The sequence below is a fragment of the Hemitrygon akajei genome, chromosome 18, assembly GCF_048418815.1.
Source record: "Hemitrygon akajei chromosome 18, sHemAka1.3, whole genome shotgun sequence".
In the NCBI taxonomy this organism is placed as follows: Eukaryota; Metazoa; Chordata; class Chondrichthyes; order Myliobatiformes; family Dasyatidae; genus Hemitrygon; species Hemitrygon akajei.
Genome location: NC_133141.1, coordinates 9163286 through 9180803, shown reverse-complemented (window position 1 = coordinate 9180803; position 17518 = coordinate 9163286). Strand labels below are relative to the sequence as shown.

Genomic DNA, 17518 nt, shown 5'->3' with positions numbered 1-17518 from the left:
AACCCTTCTCAGAAATGAACAAATGATCATTGAGCATATTCTCAAATAAAAATAGAAAATACTTGAAATACTTAGCTGATTGGACAACATCTGTGGAAGAAACAGAGTTAACTTTTCAGATTTGAGACTTTCTCTCTTTCCACAGTTGATGCTTGGCTTGCTGAGTATTTCCACCATCTTCTGTTTTATTTCAACTTAAAAAGTGAGGGCTTATAAATTTTATCCAAGTAAATTGCTAATAAGGTATAAGGAACAGGAATCATATGGTTTATAGTCAGCTATTTTCTCTTTAGCACACTCCAGGATCAGGATTAGACAAATGAAATCATGTAACCTTCTGAATTAAAGACAAGATTAGTGTTTAGAAAGCTTTTACAAATGGTTTACTTATCAAATAATATGAAGATATTAACAACAGAAGTGAAAGGGGCAGAAAAGGGCCATCAGCACTTACAACCTGCTCTGCAATTCATCCTGATCATGGCTGATCTGCCTCAATTTTCTAGCAAGATCTCAACATCAATCTATTCTCTTTCATGTCTACAGATTTATCAGTCTGTGTTGTCTGAAAGTCTAGAAAATACAATCCTGTTCTACTTAATTTTGCCTAATGAATGCATGTTGATATAATGTATTTAACCACTAATTACACACATTGCAACCCTGTTGATCAACCTCCTGTGTGAACTTTCAGTAAATACATTCTGAAAATTTAAATACACATCTGTTTGTTCCTCCTTATCTATTCCACGTGTTACATCCTTAAAGTAGTTCCAGGAGATTGATCAAAATTATATTCTCGTAATAAATCAATTTTGGCCTTGCTTAATTCATCACTTCAAGGATTACAACCTCTTTTATAGATTCCAGGATCTACTTGTTCACCAAGATCAGACTAACAAGTGGGTACTTAACCAGTTTCTTTCTTCCTCCTTTCTTAAATAGTTGGGTCACATTTGCTATCCTCCATTTAAGACAAGTAAATCCAGAAATCTTTCAAATTTGTATCAGAGCATCCATCAACTCCAAAGTTGCCACCAGCAAAACTCTGGGACTTATCAGCTTTTGGGCTTACCAACTTTTCTGGGATTACTTTTTGACCAATATTTAGTTTATTCAGTTCCTCATCTTGGCTGGACCCTGGGTTCATCAATATGTTGTATATCTGACAGGTGTTGTGTGCTTTTTTTCTCTGGAGACAACTGCAAAGCAACTGGTTAATTCCTCTGCCACTTCCATATTCCCCATTATAATTTTCCCTGTCTCTTTTACAAAGGAACCTGCATTTGTCCTTGTTAGTATTTTTCTTTTTATACAACTATAAAGGCTTTTACAAACTGTTTTTAAGGTCCTTGCCAGGTTGATTTCAGATTATAATTTCCCTTTAGCAATTTCTTGGTCAGCTCTATTCTGCTGATTCCTAAATTGTTCACACTCTCAGGCCCATAGAAATAACATTTCTGGCAATTTCATAAACTGCTTCCTTAAATCTATCACCTGGGTAAGAGCGAGAGAATCTGCAAGGGAGGGGTGTGGGTGGGAGAGAAGTTTACAGGGAATGGGAATGCTCTCAGAGCTGGCATAGACTTGATGGGATAAATGCCTTCCTTCTATGTTGTCAGGAAATATGAAAAAAATGAAAAAGGTGCTGAAAAGTCAAAAAATTATTTGTCAAGGTCATTCATAAGTATTTCACCGTACTAATGCTGAAATATTACAGTGGAGTTAGTGAAGGAAATTCACAAATTTGACTTCACAACAATTAAGGAATGGTGAGGTTTGTCCAAATGTAGGAAGTGTATGATTTCCATAGGAACTTGGAGGTTGCTATGGCGAGCCAAATCAACCAACATCTATTGGTCAGCTGACAACCAATTCCAGGCTGACTTTCACTGAGGTCACTGTTTCTATCAGTGTCTTGAATGTTCTTTAAATACTTGTACTTTGGGAAATACTGTTGAGTTTTGAGATCTTTGTAGCTGTGTGGTTTTACTAAATAAAGGTTTATTTCATGTTCTGGCTTTGTTCTGCCTCTTGGCTTCGGGTTTCATCAGTAGTTATAGGCAAGCAAACAGAACAAATTAGTGATGAGGGGCTGTATTATATCGGTATAGCAATTTCAGCAGAAGACATACACACTATTATAAAACAGCAGCAAGCTCAATCGACACGGTCCAGCTGAAGTTAATTGAAACCTTGACCAACAGATTATCAGTGAGTACAACGATGACGGTGTCAAATAGAGAACAGAGTTCATGTGAGCATGGCTCAAATGTCATGAACAAACACAGTATTCCAGGTTGAATTTGCCAGTAAAGACAATTCACGGAAGACACATACTTTGCTCTGAAAATTAGGTACATGAGCATTATTTCAACTTCATTCTGCCCAAGACCCCACGTGTTCTATTGTTTGATGAAACAGCCTGACAGTTAACAAGCATTTTTGGAGAGCAGTCATCTCTTCAGTGTTCAGTACCAATGCGTAAAACTCGTTAAACATGATGCCGATGGCTTCATCACATATGCCAGTGTCATCAACTGCGAACGTGAAATGTTCAAGCTGGTTAACATGACTGAATCACAGTTCAAATGCCTGACTTTTATTTGCGGACTTCAGGCACTTGGTGATACAGACATTCACAAATGGATCCTGGCCAGACTGGAGCAACACCCTGATATGACTCTACAAGCTGTCACTCAAACACGATTCCAACCTGGTCAAATAGAACCATATCAATGTAGTTTCGAGTGACCCAGGACATCATCACTCAGTGGGTCTCCAAGCAGCCACACACAGCTTGTTCGAACTGTGGTGTGGTGTTATGCAAGAAACTGCCAATAAAAAAAAACACATTTGCAGCAAATGCCAATAATGTGGTCACAAAGAAGGCCTTTGCCGTACTTCAGTGTCTTCTAGACAAGTGAAACACAAGCGCAAGAAGTTTCAAAAGCCATCAAAATCAACAATAAGTTTAATGGTCACTTTGTAAATTGACTTCGCTCCCAGGAATGTCAATGTATTTATCAACAACCAGTTTGGCAGGCTACAACTCGATATGGTGTTATACATCACCATTATCTCCAAATGTATGTGGCAGGCATTCGGATACCCACAAACTCATCACTGTGCCTGCAGTTCTTCGGGTGGAACCCTCCAAGCTGATTGCTGAACTCCAGAGCATAGTGAAGCTGAATGGCAACCAAGTCAACGGTGTGTGCTACTTAACAGACCAGCCAGATTGAATGTTCTTGGTAATTGATAAGCTTGATCTCTGGAGCATCCCTCTGGATGAGGCCTGTACAAAGATATTAACCATACGACCATCAGTATGTGAGACTATACCACAGCTCTATGCAGCAGTGTTTCAAGAAGGTTTAGGTTGCTGCACAAAACTGCAAGCAGAACTCCATCTCCAACCAGCCTTCCATCCTCAAATACTGGCATCATACGCGGTCTTACCAATCGTGGACCAAGAGCTAGAGCGCCTGCACCAAGGTGGTGTAATCAAAGCTGTTAACTACTCATGTTGGGCAGCTTCTATACTCATTAACAAGAAAGCCAACTGTACAGTGAGGTTGTGTGCAGACTTCTCAATGCAGCTCAGGAGACACAATAGTGCCAGCGGATTTCTTTGTAAAATTGAACGGTAGTCGCTACTTTGCGAAGTTGAACTTATCTGAAGCCTACCGCCAAGTAGAAGTGGCGGAAATTTCACAGGAGTTTCTCACCATTATAGCACATAAGGGGCTGTTTTTCTTCCTCCATCTGCCTTTCAGGATAAAGGTGGCTCCTTCAATTTTCCAACAGCTTATTGACACTATACTCAGTGGTATTGCTGCTTACCTTGATGACATCATAGTGATGGGCACAGATCAGACAGAACTATGCCAATGCCTTGACCACATTTTGAACAAACTACAAGACTTTGGACTGAAACTTTGGGCAGAAAAATGTAGCCCACTGAAGTCTCCAATCAAGTATCTGGGATCCATCATTGATGAGCGCAGCCATTGCCCAAAAACAGATCTCAAAACCATCACTGCTATCTTAGAGATGCCTCCAACATCAGATGTCAGCACTTTACAATCATTTTTGGGCATGATTAGTCATTATTCAGCATTTCTCCCAGCAATGCACAGGCTGAGAGAGCCACTCAATGACCTGCTCAACAGGGGTGCTACGTGGAAATGGTCCAAGCAATACCTAGAGGCTTTTGATCAGGTGAAGAATATGCTGCCATCCAACTCTCTCTTAACGCATTTCAACCCAGAGTGACAATCATTGTCATGATAGATGTGTCCAACTACAGGGTGGGAGCTGTCATATCCTGTATCTTCCCTACTGCTTCCTAAAAAGCTGTCATGCATGCAGCCAGATCACTGACTACAGCAGAAAGGAGCTATGAACAAATCACGAAAGAAGCCTTGGTAATCATCTTTGTCGTGAAAAAATTCCACAAGATGCTTTATGGCAGACGCTTCACTCTCCTTACTGATCACAAGCCACTGTTGTCCATCTTCGGGTCTAAGAGAGGCATCCCGGTGTATACAGCTAACTGTCTGCAAAGGTGGGCAAGTGTTTTTAGCCTATGATTTTGAAATCAAGTACACATCAAACCAGGAACTTGGTCAGGCAGATGCTCTCTCCAGACTTATAAATTAGCAGGTTACTGAAAGTGAAGATGCAGTCATGGCTGTGATTTCAATTGATTGCAAAGTCCACTGTGTTGTATCAGACGCTGCTGAAGGTCTTCTGGTCACAGTTGACAAGATCAGAGCAGAAATGGCTGCAGATTCTCTTCTTCTGCATATCTCCAGATAGTTCATTGACAAATGGCCAGTCAAGGTTGAGGAAAATGTCATACCCTTTTAACAACATCATACATCGCTCTCAACTGTGGACTTCTGTCTAATGCTTGAAGACAGAATAGAGATTCGACAAACATTTTGACCAAAGGTACTTTAACAATTCCACCATGATCACCCGGGTATCAATCGAATGAAGGCACTGACAAGAAGCATTGTGTACTTGCTGGGCATAGATGAAGATATCACATCCATATGCAAGCAGTGCACTCAGTACTCTATGGCAGTAAAGAATCTAAGTAGAACTGATCCACAACCATAGCCTCAGGCTACCAGACCTTGGAGTCCAGTACATATTGACTTCACTGGCCCAATCTATGGGTATACTTACCTCGTTCTGGTTGACACCTATTCCAAATGGCCAGTTGTATTACTTAAGAAGTCAATAACCACAGAAACTGCCATCTAATAGCTGCTACAGATCTTCATCCGCTTTGGGATAACAGAAACACTTGTTTCTGACAACAGAACTCAATTTAATTCACAGCACTTTGCTGAAATCTACTAGAACAGTGGAATTACCCACATCTGCTCATATCCTTCACAGTCCAATGGACAAGCAGAAGGGTTTGTGAATCCCTTCAAACGGTCACTTCTAAAATCAAGAGGAGAAGAGCATTCACTGAGGCTCTCAACACGTATTGAATTACATTGCATCCAGGCCTCAAAGGTGAAGTCTCCAGCTGAAGCACATTTGGGAAAGAAAACTGCACACAGTGTTGGATGCAATGCTGTCACAGCATCAACCATCCAAGACAGCAGATAGTCAAGTGCACAAAGATAGCCACACAGACCTTGGTCAACGGATGAAGTCATTCAAGTCTGGAGCTGTAGTGGGGGCCAGACGGTATCGCAATGGACAAGAACTCTGGGTACCAGCTCAGGTTGCTGAACAAATGGGGAAAGTGCTCTACAAAGTAATCATAGACAGACTTCGCTGGCGTTGCCACAATCGCCAGTTGTGGCCATGTGCTCTTGAAGTCACAACAAGTTGATCGAGCAGATTATTGGACACAGAGTTGAACCTTCATCTCCTCCTGGAAGAGCTCGATTTACCCGACCAGCCCAACCACCAGTCCCACACAAAATCACAACAAGAAAGTGACAGCCTGCAACCACCAAGAAGGACTGATTACCTGCATAAGCCAGTTGTTCCAATCCAAATCAACCGTCAGCTCAAATCCTAGAGGATTTCAAGAGGGTGGTATTATGGCAAGCCAAAACAACCAACGTCTATTGGTCAGCTGACAACCAATCCCAGGCTGAGCTTCACTAATTAGTCATTGTTCCTACCAAAAAGCCTTGAATGTCCTTGGGTAAACTAGTTAAATAGTTGTGCATTGGAATGTTCTGTTGAGTTTTGAGATGTGTGGTTTTATTGAATAAAGATTTATTTCCAGCTTTGTCCTATCTTCTATCAATAGTTATAAGCAAGTGAACACTACAGAGGTTATGGTCTCCCCATGCACGTGCTATCTCCATTTAAGCAAGATGCCATGGGCTAGAAGTCCAACAAAGTGTGACACACTGTACTGCAGGCATGGTACACAAGTTGTGGAAGCAGTATATTTTATGCCATTGGATGTGGTGCCAATCAAGCTGGCCATTATGCTTTGGATTGTGCCAAGGATCTTGAGTGATGTGAAAATTTCACCCAGCAGGGAAATGGAGAATATCTTACCTTAAGACTAGCAGACAATTCAAAAATGTATACAAAAAGTAAAACTAGAAGAATTTTAAAAGGCGATGTCAGGGGTAAGATTTTTACACAGAGTGGTGAGTGCGTGGAATGGTCTGCCAGCAATGGTGGTGGAGGCAAATACGATAGGGTCTTTTAAGAGACTCCTGGATAGGTACATGGAGCTTAGAAAAATAGAAGACTATGGCTAACCTTAGGTAATTTCTAAAGTAAGTACATGTTTGGCACAGCATTGTGGGCCGAAGAGCCAGTATGGTGCTGTAGGTTTTCTATGTTTCTATGTTATGAATCAATGAAAATGCTTGACTAGGGGTGAAAACAAAGGTTTGAACTCACAATGAGAAGAGTGTTTTGGGATACATCCACAATGGTTTCCATTAATAATGTGCTGCACAGAATCACTCTTTAATACATTGATCACCATTTGCCTTACCAGCTCCATCAGAAAATATTGTTCTCTTCCTATATCAACCCATAATTTTCCCAATATTTACCCTATTTCAATTTAAAAGTTAATATTGATGTTACTTCAATATGAACAAAATTACAGCTATTCTGCAGTTTCCTTTGTGTGGAATACATTTCGAGCAGTTTTATTATGATGCATTAACATGACAAAAATGTTCTCTGTGATATTAATAGCCCAATTCCAATAATGCTAACTCAGTCCAGTATATAGTTTACAGTAACAGAAGTAGTTACACATTGCCCAATAAATCCATACCTGATTTTCATCCTGTTCCTCCATACTGTATTCTGTGTTTGTTTGTACTTCTGAGGCTTTATCTCCCAACAGAAAGCCTAATCGGGTCATTAGTGTATTTGCAGCCTCATCAACAGAGGGTGGGGGTCCAAGTTCCTGTTCTGAGTCACCTGTGCAGAAAGACAAAAATAGACCAATTAAATGAAGTAAAATCACTCTACCTTACACAGATGAAAGAACAATTGGATGGTGCATGCTATCATGGAGCAGTCCTTCTGACCAACACTTGCATCACTAATTAACACAGTGTGCTTTAATATCTGTATAGAAGCAGAAATGGGAAGTGTGCTTGCACTTGGTTTGATTTCCCTGCAAAATGATTGAACACTCATAAATTTGTCCTGCATACAGTAACGAGTGGATACTAAATGTGAATATGAGCTTACACAATTAAATATTCTGATTTACAACACACATAAAATGCTGGTGGAATGCAGCAGGCCAGGCAGCATCTATAGGAAGAAGTACAGTTGACCAGCATTTTGTGTGTGTTGCTTGAATTTCCAGCATCTGCAGATTTCCTCATGTTTGTGTTCTGATTTACTATCATCTTTATACAACTAGAAAATATTTAAAGCTTAAATGAATACAAAATCTTTAATTCATTGCAATACTCAACATTATGGAAGTTTATTGAAGCACTTGAAAGAATTCTTCAAAACAGCCCAAAAGACCCTTTTGTTCTTAAACACTACCCAAACATCATTTCAAAAACTATAATATACATTGCCTGTCGAGAAAGCAGACAAAAGCCATAACCAGTTTACCCCACTTGTACTGGAAGAAAAGGGAACCTAGGAAATTGTAAACAGGTTAATTATAGCTTGGAGGTTTCTTAACACAGAGAATGCGTGATATCTATGGTATATATGAACAAACAGAGCTTCTATAATTTTTCATTAATGGTAATATAACTTATTCAAAACGGACATAGGACATGAAATAATCTATGCATATATGATGTCCATCAGCACAAACTGTTTTTGCAGTTTATCCTGAAAGGCTATGAACCTAACAAATAGTCTGATCTATGAGCATATTGAAGATAAAAGCAGCTAATGTGCCTACAGAATGAGTGTATTAACGTAATTATTTGGGTGCAACTGCCTATAAATAACATCCTGTCAATGGATAGTATTTTCAGTTGTCATCGGAGATGCTGATGTATTTTTCACCTTTCACTATTATTATCCTGGTAACCCAAAGAGAAACAAAAGGAAACACAGAATTGCTGTTATGAGCAGTGTAGAATATACTTAGAAGCATAGAAATAGAAGGCTCAAATACCCCCCTAAACTTGACCAGTTACTCAGACTTGCTCTTTGTAGAGCTCCATGGAGAAAATGCAGTTTGTTTATGAGACCATTTTATTTCACTATAGTCTGTGGTATTTAAAAATCACTTAGGCTCTGTGTCATCCTCTGGCTCCCCAAAGCACATTAGGCACCATCCATCTGCTGTCACATGCCCCATTGTAGATGCAATTAGGACTGCAGCACTTTCATGGTTGCGGAAAGGACACCTGCTCAGGCTCAGATTCTTCTATGGCTCACAAAACAAATATATGCCTTGCATATTAATTATTTGACAGCATCTGTATTTTCCACTGCTAAAAAGACAATGTTTTTATACATATGCTGCCATTTTAAAATTTAAAACCTGTGACCAAATTGTTGAACAAACAAACCAGTGTCAATGTGTAAAAAAAATAACAGAGGGGGCACCCTACTTACTATTGAGAATCGCAGCACTAATTTGGAATGCAGCATTAAAGCAAAGACTAAACAGGGCTAGAATTTATAGTGTGTTATGTGTTTTGGTTCAACTTTCACTCCCCCACCCCCTAGTGGCTTTCCTTTCTTGAGTTATTAAAATAAAATCACTGAAGTGATACTTCAACCTGCAGTCTCCATGAAGTGCAACAGAAGTGAAGCTGACCGTAATAATTAGTATCGACCAGCTCACTGAAACATCGACTGTACGTTTCCTTCAATATCTGCTACCTGGCAGCTGAGTTCCTTCAGTGTTTTCTGTTTCTCCAAACTTTACATTAATTACTTCTTTGTCAAAATTTTAGTTCTGTTTTGTGCAAATTCAAAAACCATTTAGAGTGTGGTGCATTTATGTGGGCACCTCTACTTTAATAGCCTTTTTCACTATTATCTCATCATGGTTTAAAACATTCTACAAATAAACCATCGGTGGTAGTGAACATTTTGGAAGTGACATTTGGCATTCTGAAAGCAGAATGAATGAAAATGCAAATTGTACATGGTTGATAATATAATGTCATCATGTTGCTTTAGTGAATAAGTAAAGAGATTTTTCAGGCTGCCTCTGCAGAGTAGCTATTTCCCAATTTTATTAGCTGAATTCAAGTCCCAGTAATAAAAAAAAAATCCATCTCCAATTAATCCAATATCACTTAAACCACATTAACCAGAGGCCAGGTCAGGTTTACAGAGTGAAGGAGGAAAGGAGAGAAAACTAATGCAAGGGTTACAAATGGATATCCATGGCACATCAGAAATATTTCATAAAATGTCCAGATGTTAAGCATGTCTGGAAATATATAAATAAGACAGTAAAAGGATGTAATTAGCATGGATAAAAGGGTGACCAATGGAGAGCAGAAAATAAAGATGAAAGACATTGCTAGAGGTAAATTTAAACAAGTGGCAACTAGGAAGGTAGAGAATTCTGGAAAATAGAGGCATTATGTTTGAATGAACAGATACTGATGAAAACATTGAATTGGTGAAGAGTACTAATTTATTATTGCTACATCTACTGAGATACAGTGAAAGCACAAGGGTCACAACAAGGTAGATTGGGAAATCAAGCATTCACCTTTTAGCTTTCAAATCTGATAGCGGTGGGACAGAATCTGTCATTGAGTCTGGTGGTACAAGTTTTGAAGCCTTTATATCTTCTGCCTAACAGGATATAGAAGGGAGAAGAGAAGTGAATGGGGCTCTTGATTATATTGGCTGATTTCCTGAGATAATGGGAAATTTCAATGGAGTCAATGGCAGGGAGGTTGGTTTGCATGATGGACTGAGTAAAGAGAAGTTTGATGTTCCTGAGGATGCCAGGCAGGAAAAGATTGCTACAATATGAGGGGGCACAGCAATGAACATTTTGAAATTGACTACTTAGGGTCAAGGAAGCCAGTGAGATTTAACTATAAAGAATTAGTGTGAAGATGCAGCAATCCTATTTTATAGAAATTCAAACTTACCAGGATTAATATGAGAATCAACAAGAAAAGGTGCTGAAAAGTTAATGTGCAGGTGATAAAAGCAAGAAATGTAGTTTCAAATGGATTTTAATGGAAGATCATTAAATGCTAACTCAATATCTCTCTCCACAGACTTTGCCCAACCAGTGAGTATTCCCACCATTGTTTTTTTTAATTATTCTACTTATTCGACACAAATATCTGGCATATTTAAACTCTCCAGTCCAGGGCCTGGCTGTACCCAACCACACAAAAAAATCAGACCACAGAAATTACCTCTGATCATCTTCCTCTGACCTCTACTATTAACTGAGGGGTCTGTGAACCCCAGGTTGAGAACCCTTGGAGTAGAAGAACTGCTTTTTCTATGTACAGACACTCTCAAGATTCTGAATATGATTCTGAAAATTGCCCATAACCCAAACTTTCTGAAAGTTAGAAACACTGCCGGCTGAGAATGCAAATCAAATATTGTACACCCATTGAAATCCTACACACATCCCGTGGCCTTCAAGTAGTGACAAGGAGGTTCAGGATTGCATTGAATTGCATTGAACTGCTGTTGCCAAGTTAACAAATTTCACATCACATGCCGGAGATGAAAAAAACCTGATTCTGATTCTGGATTGAATCTATTTCATGTGTCCTACACATGTGCAACATAAGACTGTATTAAAAGAAAATTCACCTGTGTGTTCTGCTGTGCGTGAGAATCTCTAGGTGCTAATCCTATTGCAGATTCATGTATTTTAATTTTATAATACAGAGTTAGTAACATTCTCAATGGCCAATTGTATGTGCTATATAGCAGTGCAAAGCTAGCCAACAGCATCTAAATTATACATAAATTTTAACAGAGGCTATGAACTATTGATATGCTTTAAGACATTAAAAGTCTGAACTGCAGTAGCATAATGGGAATGAGCATGTAATATCCTCGTATTAGAAGACAATGTACAATTACAATTCACTGCCAATGCATTAATATATTGTTAATTCAACAAGACTGACTGCCCCTTTAATAAAATTCTAGAAAATTAAATGTCACCGCTAACTACTTAAAAATAATTCATCAGAAATCTGCAAAGGCAGAGTGCTTCATCTCAGGAGACAGAATCAAAAGACAATCTGATCTTTCCTAAAAAAAAGTCTCGCCATCTTGTCATTTTAACAGGTCCTTGTATTGAAAATACAATGCCCATAGCACAACAATATTTTGCTCTGTACCAAAGGTAGCAAATATAGACAATACACAGAAAGAGAAAATTCTCACATCTGGGCATTGTTCTATAATTCAATGAACATCTTTTGTCCTGATTGAATTAATTGCATTCTGTTCTTCAAAACACAAGACAACGTTTGACATTAAACCTCCCAGGACAGCATAATCTTTCTTAACGTACTTACCTGTTTTCTTATATACAGCAACAATGATATAATTTTTAATGCACGTTTAACAATAAGGCTTGAAGTAGTTGAAAGCCAAATTGGAAAACAAAGTCCCTTTAACCATTCAGTAGCAGCAGCGAATGCTTAAATCAAAGGGAGTACCTTGAACATCAGGGAGGGGAAGTCTCCTACAGGGATGTTACTCCCACTGTGAGCAATCTCATTAGCTAGAATTTCCAGCAGGCAAATAGATCCATGCTACTTGTTTATTTCAAAGGTTTTAGCATGAACATTCAAACACATATTGTACAGAATTAGAAACAATCTAGCAAGTTTTAGCAACAAGTTCAGTGAAAGATGAATTGATTCCCAGTATGTGATAATTTTCTCCCCCCTTCAAGGGAGAGGTGGGGGGGGTGGGGTTGCTCTGAGAGCCTAAAGCAGCCATAGGTTGTGATCCATATTGGAATCAATGATGTAGGAATAAATTGGGAATAAAATGCGGGAAGATTACAGGGAGTGAGGCAAGAGATTACAGAGAAAGGCATCAGAGGCAGTAATTTCTGGATAACAACTGGTGCCACATTCCAGCAAGAACAGAAATAGAGCAAAGAGCTGAAGACAGCTGAAAAGAAAGTGGAGGAAGCAGGGTTTTAAACTCTCGGGCAATAGAAATTTTTCGGGGAAAAGTGGGACTTACTTTCTTAAGCAATCCCTTAGGGATACTTGCTTCCACTTCAGTTCTGGGAATTGAAAAGTGTATTCCTGTGATTTTGTTGCACATGGTTTTAGCTGAACAATTATCTTAGTCCAAAGGCAAGAGATCTCCCAGCAAATGTTGCCTAAGCTACACTGCACAAACGTAGCATATAGATGTGGATGGAGACACATGCACATGATCTCTTTCCTTAGTCTCCCCTTCGACCATTGCAATCCCTTCTCTCCTTCAGTCCCCTTCTCTCCAGCTGTCTTTCAAAGTATCCACCCCTTCCCTGCCTTTACTTTCCACCCTCAAATCCCCTGCTCCATCAGCGCTCTTCTCTTTTGCCATTCCCCCCAACTCACTGACTGATAGACATTTGCTTTCTCCTGGGGCGAAAAGGTCCCTCACAGGTGTCACAGTACTTCCTCTCTGACACTCATGCTTAATTGCTGTTCAACCTCACAACAGCCTAAATACTCTGGTGGCCATGACACTCAAGTCCTAGAAAATCTCAAAGCTTCATAGAAAACTTCAAAGAATCTTCAACAACCTACCAAATGTTGCCTGATGGTAGGCAGAGGTGGATTCACCCTGCAGGAATACAAGCATTTCATTCCATTGCCATCAGAGGCTCAACAGCATTGCTGCTGTTGCGTGACTGACTGAATGTTAGAGAAGCTTGCTTGCTTGCCTTGGACTCATCCGCATATCTCCAATTGCTTGTTACCTACACCTTACTTGGAGCATTGTGTGAGTTTCTAATCCATATTATACAATGTATATTGAGACAGAACAAAAAGGATTCAAGGAATGCTTACAAGTATGTTACAGGAACCATGAGAACATAACATACAGAAGCAATATTAGGCTATTCAGTCCCACATTTCTGTCCACCATTCAATAAAATTAAAGCTGATTTTATACAGTATCGATACTTACTAGTCTTATGTCTCTTAAGTTGCTTTAAAAATTGAAGAACTATCAAACACTTTTCTGAATGCACTATATGGTTAGGATTCCACAGACCTTTTGGAAAGAGAGCTGAAATATTTACCAAACTCTTGGTGAAGAATTTGTTCTCATCTCTAACCCAAATGGCTGTGATGGATATTCACTGTCTTTGGGCCAGGGTTTTTCACTTTTTGCCAAGCTCAGCTTTCTAAAAACAGCAGCTACACTTCTAAAGATCAAAGTGATGTTTTTGAGTACGTTAAACTTCCAACTACTATTCTTTCTTTCACTTCCTGCTGTCAATGTGCAGATCTGTGCCAGTATTCAGTTCTTAATGTAAATGGCAAGCAGTAATCAGTTTGAAGTTAAAAAAAACATCTTTACTAACAAACATTGTTTATATAACAGACTTGCTGGCCCCTCAGTGCCTGGTCTAAGTGCTGGAAGAGGTACAGTGTAGAACAACAGGGTTATGTTAATTAGGCTTATTTCAAACTAGACAACACTGGCTAAATTACTTTATTCAAAGGAAGCTTTCAGACGAGACTGATACTATCACTTAGCACATCAAATAGCTGCTCTGTTAAAAGTTGGAAGATTGTGTACTCAAAGAGTCAGCATTCACATCATTAATTGTGGGTACATAGGAACTCTGTCTCCAGAAGCTTCTGGACCACTTTTGTTAAAAGGTATCTGAAAAAAAATCACGTGTGTGAAGTCACCCAAGTGGCAAAGAAACAGTATAAATATAGAGAGCAGTTCAGGCACTTTAGGAATGGTCCTGGAATATCAAGAAGAATGACAGAAACACTAAGATACTAAAAGCATTTTAACGTATATAAAGGGTAAAAGAGAGTTGAGGGTAAATATACAACCAATAGAAAATGATGCTGGAGATATTGTATTGAGAGATACAGAGATGGCAGAGGAACTGAATGTGTATTTTGCATCAGTCTTCTCAGTGGAAGGTATCAGTAGTACACCGGACATTCAAAAATGTTAGGGAAGTTAAGTATGTGCAGTGAAAATTATGACTCAGAAGGTGCTCAGGAAGCTAAATGGTCTGAGGGTGGATAAATCACCTGGACATGATGGAATGCACCCTCGGATTCTGAAGGAAGTAGCTGGAGAGATTACAGAGGCATTAACAATGATCTTTCAAGAATCAATAGATTCTGGCATTGTACTGGATGACTAGAAAATTGCAAATGTTACTCAGCTATTTAAGAAGGGTGGGAGGCAGCAGAAAGGTAACTATAGACCTGTTAGCCTGACATTAATGGTTGGGAAGTCGTTGGTATCGATTGTTAGGGATGATATTACGGAGTACCTAGAGGCACATGACAAGATAGGCCAAAGCCAGCATGGCCTCCTGAAAGGAAAATCCTGCCGGACTAACCTTATGCAATATTTTGAGGAAATTACAAGCAGGGTAGACAAAGGAGATGCAGTAGATGTGGTGTACTTGGATTTTCAGAAGGCCGTTGACAAGATGCCACACATGAGGCTGCTTAGCAAGATAAGATCCCATGGAATTACAGGTGAGTTACTAGCATGAGTAGAGCACTGGTTGATCAGCAGAAAACAGAGAATGGGAATAAAGAGATCCTATTCTGGCTGGCTGCCGATTACCAGTGGAGTTCCACAGGGGTTGGTGTTGAGACAGCTGCTTTTTACGATGTATGTCAATGAAATGGATGATGGGATTAATGGATTTGTGGCTAAAAATTTGCCGATTATACGAAGATAGGTGGAGGAGCAGGTAGTGTTGAGGAAACAGAGAGCCTGCAGAGAGACTTAGAGTTTAGGGGAATGGGCAAAGAAGTGGCAAATGAAATACAATGTTGGAAAGTGTATGGTCATGCACTTTGGTGGAAGAAATAAATGGGCAGACTATTATTTAGATAAGGAGAAAATTCAAAATGCAGAGATGCAAAGGGACTTGGGAGTCCTTGTGCAGGAGATCCTAAAGGTTAACCTCCAGGTTGAGTCGGTGGTGTAAAAGGCAAATGCAATGTTGGCATTCATTTCTAGAGGTATAGAATATAAGAGCAGGGATGTGAGGTTGAGGCTCTATAAGGCACTTGTGAGAGCACACTTGGAGTATTGTGTGCAGTTTTGGGCTCCTTATTTTAGAAAGGATATGCTGACTGAGTGTTCAGAGAAGCTTCACGAGAATGATTCCAGGAATGGAAGGGTTACTGTATGAGGAACGTCTGGCAGCTCTTGGGCTGTATTCCCTGGAATTCAGGGGAATGAGGGGGGATCTCATAGAAACATTCTGAATGTTAAAAGGTCTGAACAGATTTGATATGGCAAAATTATTTCCCATGGTTGGGGAGTCCAGGACAAAAGGGCATGACTTCAGGATTAAAGGACGTCCATTTAGAATGGAGATGTGGAGAAATTACTTTGTTCTGAGGGTGGTAAATCTATGGAATTTGTTGCCACGAGTGGCTGTGGCGGCCAAGTCATTGGGTGCATTTAAGGCAGAGATAGATAGGTTCTTGATTTGCCAGGGCATCAAAGGGTATGGGGAGAAGGCAGGGGAGTGGGGATGACTGGAAGAATTTGATCAGCCCATGATTGAATGGTGGAGCAGATTCGATGGGCTGAGTGGCCTACTTCTGTTCCTATATCTAATGGTCTTATGTTCTTAACACAGAGTGAACTAGAATCCATCTGCCTTCAATTTCTGAGACAGATGATTGGTTCATCTGCGGCTCGTGGGTATGTCTTTTTAGCTTATAGGAATTGCATTTATGTTTTGGAAATCCTTTTGTATTTTAGTAATGGGTTTGTAATTTGGAAGTCTTTTAGAAAGCCTCTGTGAGTTTTAAATGTGTTTTAAGAATTTTCTTGGGATTTAAACATGTATCACTGAAAATAAATTAAATGCGTTTAAATTACTTTGTTAGCTGGAAGTATCTCCTGTTCGGTATGGAGGGGAAACCTGCTGCTCAAATAGTGGGTACTGGCAGCTGAACCTGCCTTGGAGAATAAACAAGGAAGTGAACTATTCTTTGAAGGTTGAGCAGTTACAATAAAAGCTCCCTTTAGTGAGAGTGCCCATGGCTATTTATATCCAATAGGGCATAAGGTCTTCACTTGAGTTTAGGACTTCACGGTCAGCAAACCCAATACCATCACATGCTCATTTCCTTATTTTGAACAGTGAATACTCGTTCTCGTCTTCCCAGCCAGGGGAAGCATCATCGTAATGTCAACCCTGGCAAGCACTGCACAATTCAAGAATATTTCATTGGTATCCCAAATTCTTTTGAATTTAAGAGTGTGGCCCCAGTCTGCTTAGTCTCTCTTCATACGACAAATCTGCCTTCCCAGTGTAGAAAACCTTTTCTGAACTCCCTTCATATTTCATTAGGAGTTTGAGGAGAATTGGTTTATCACCAAAGACTCTTGCAAATTTCTACAGATGTACCGTGGGGAGCATTGAGACTGGTTGCATCACCACCTGGTACGGAGGAGCCAAGGCACAGGACCATAAAAAGCTGCAGAGAGTTGTAAACTCAGCAATATCATGGGCATTAGCTTCCCCACCATCGAGGACACTGTCAAAAGGCAACACCTTAAGAAGGCAGCATTTATCATGAAGGACGCTCACCATCTGAGACATACCCTCTTCTCATTACTACCATCAATTAAGAAGTACAGGAGTCTGAAGACTCACAGTCAATGTTTGCCATCAAATTTCTGAATGGTCCTTTAAACTATGAACACTACCTTGCTATTTTGCCCTTTTTTGCGCTTATTTATTTTTTTATATCTTCTTATTGTAACTTGTGGTAATTTTTATGTATCGCACTGTACTGCTGCCACAAAGCAACACACTTCACACATAAATATGTCTGTGATAATAAACCTGACACCTCCACAAGTATAT

General features: G+C 39.6%; 1 protein-coding gene across 7 annotated transcripts in view; it reads right to left on the bottom strand.

Moving 5' to 3' along the window:
* Window positions 1-17518, bottom strand: part of LOC140741057 (protein TANC2-like) — a 712173-nt gene that overhangs the window by 277405 nt on the left and 417250 nt on the right. For all 7 annotated transcript variants that reach the window (XM_073070734.1, XM_073070733.1, XM_073070735.1 and 4 more), the window contains one exon: window positions 7292-7440. In XM_073070734.1, coding sequence (XP_072926835.1) covers window positions 7292-7440 — 149 coding nt within the window. The remainder of the gene's footprint in view (window positions 1-7291; window positions 7441-17518) is intronic.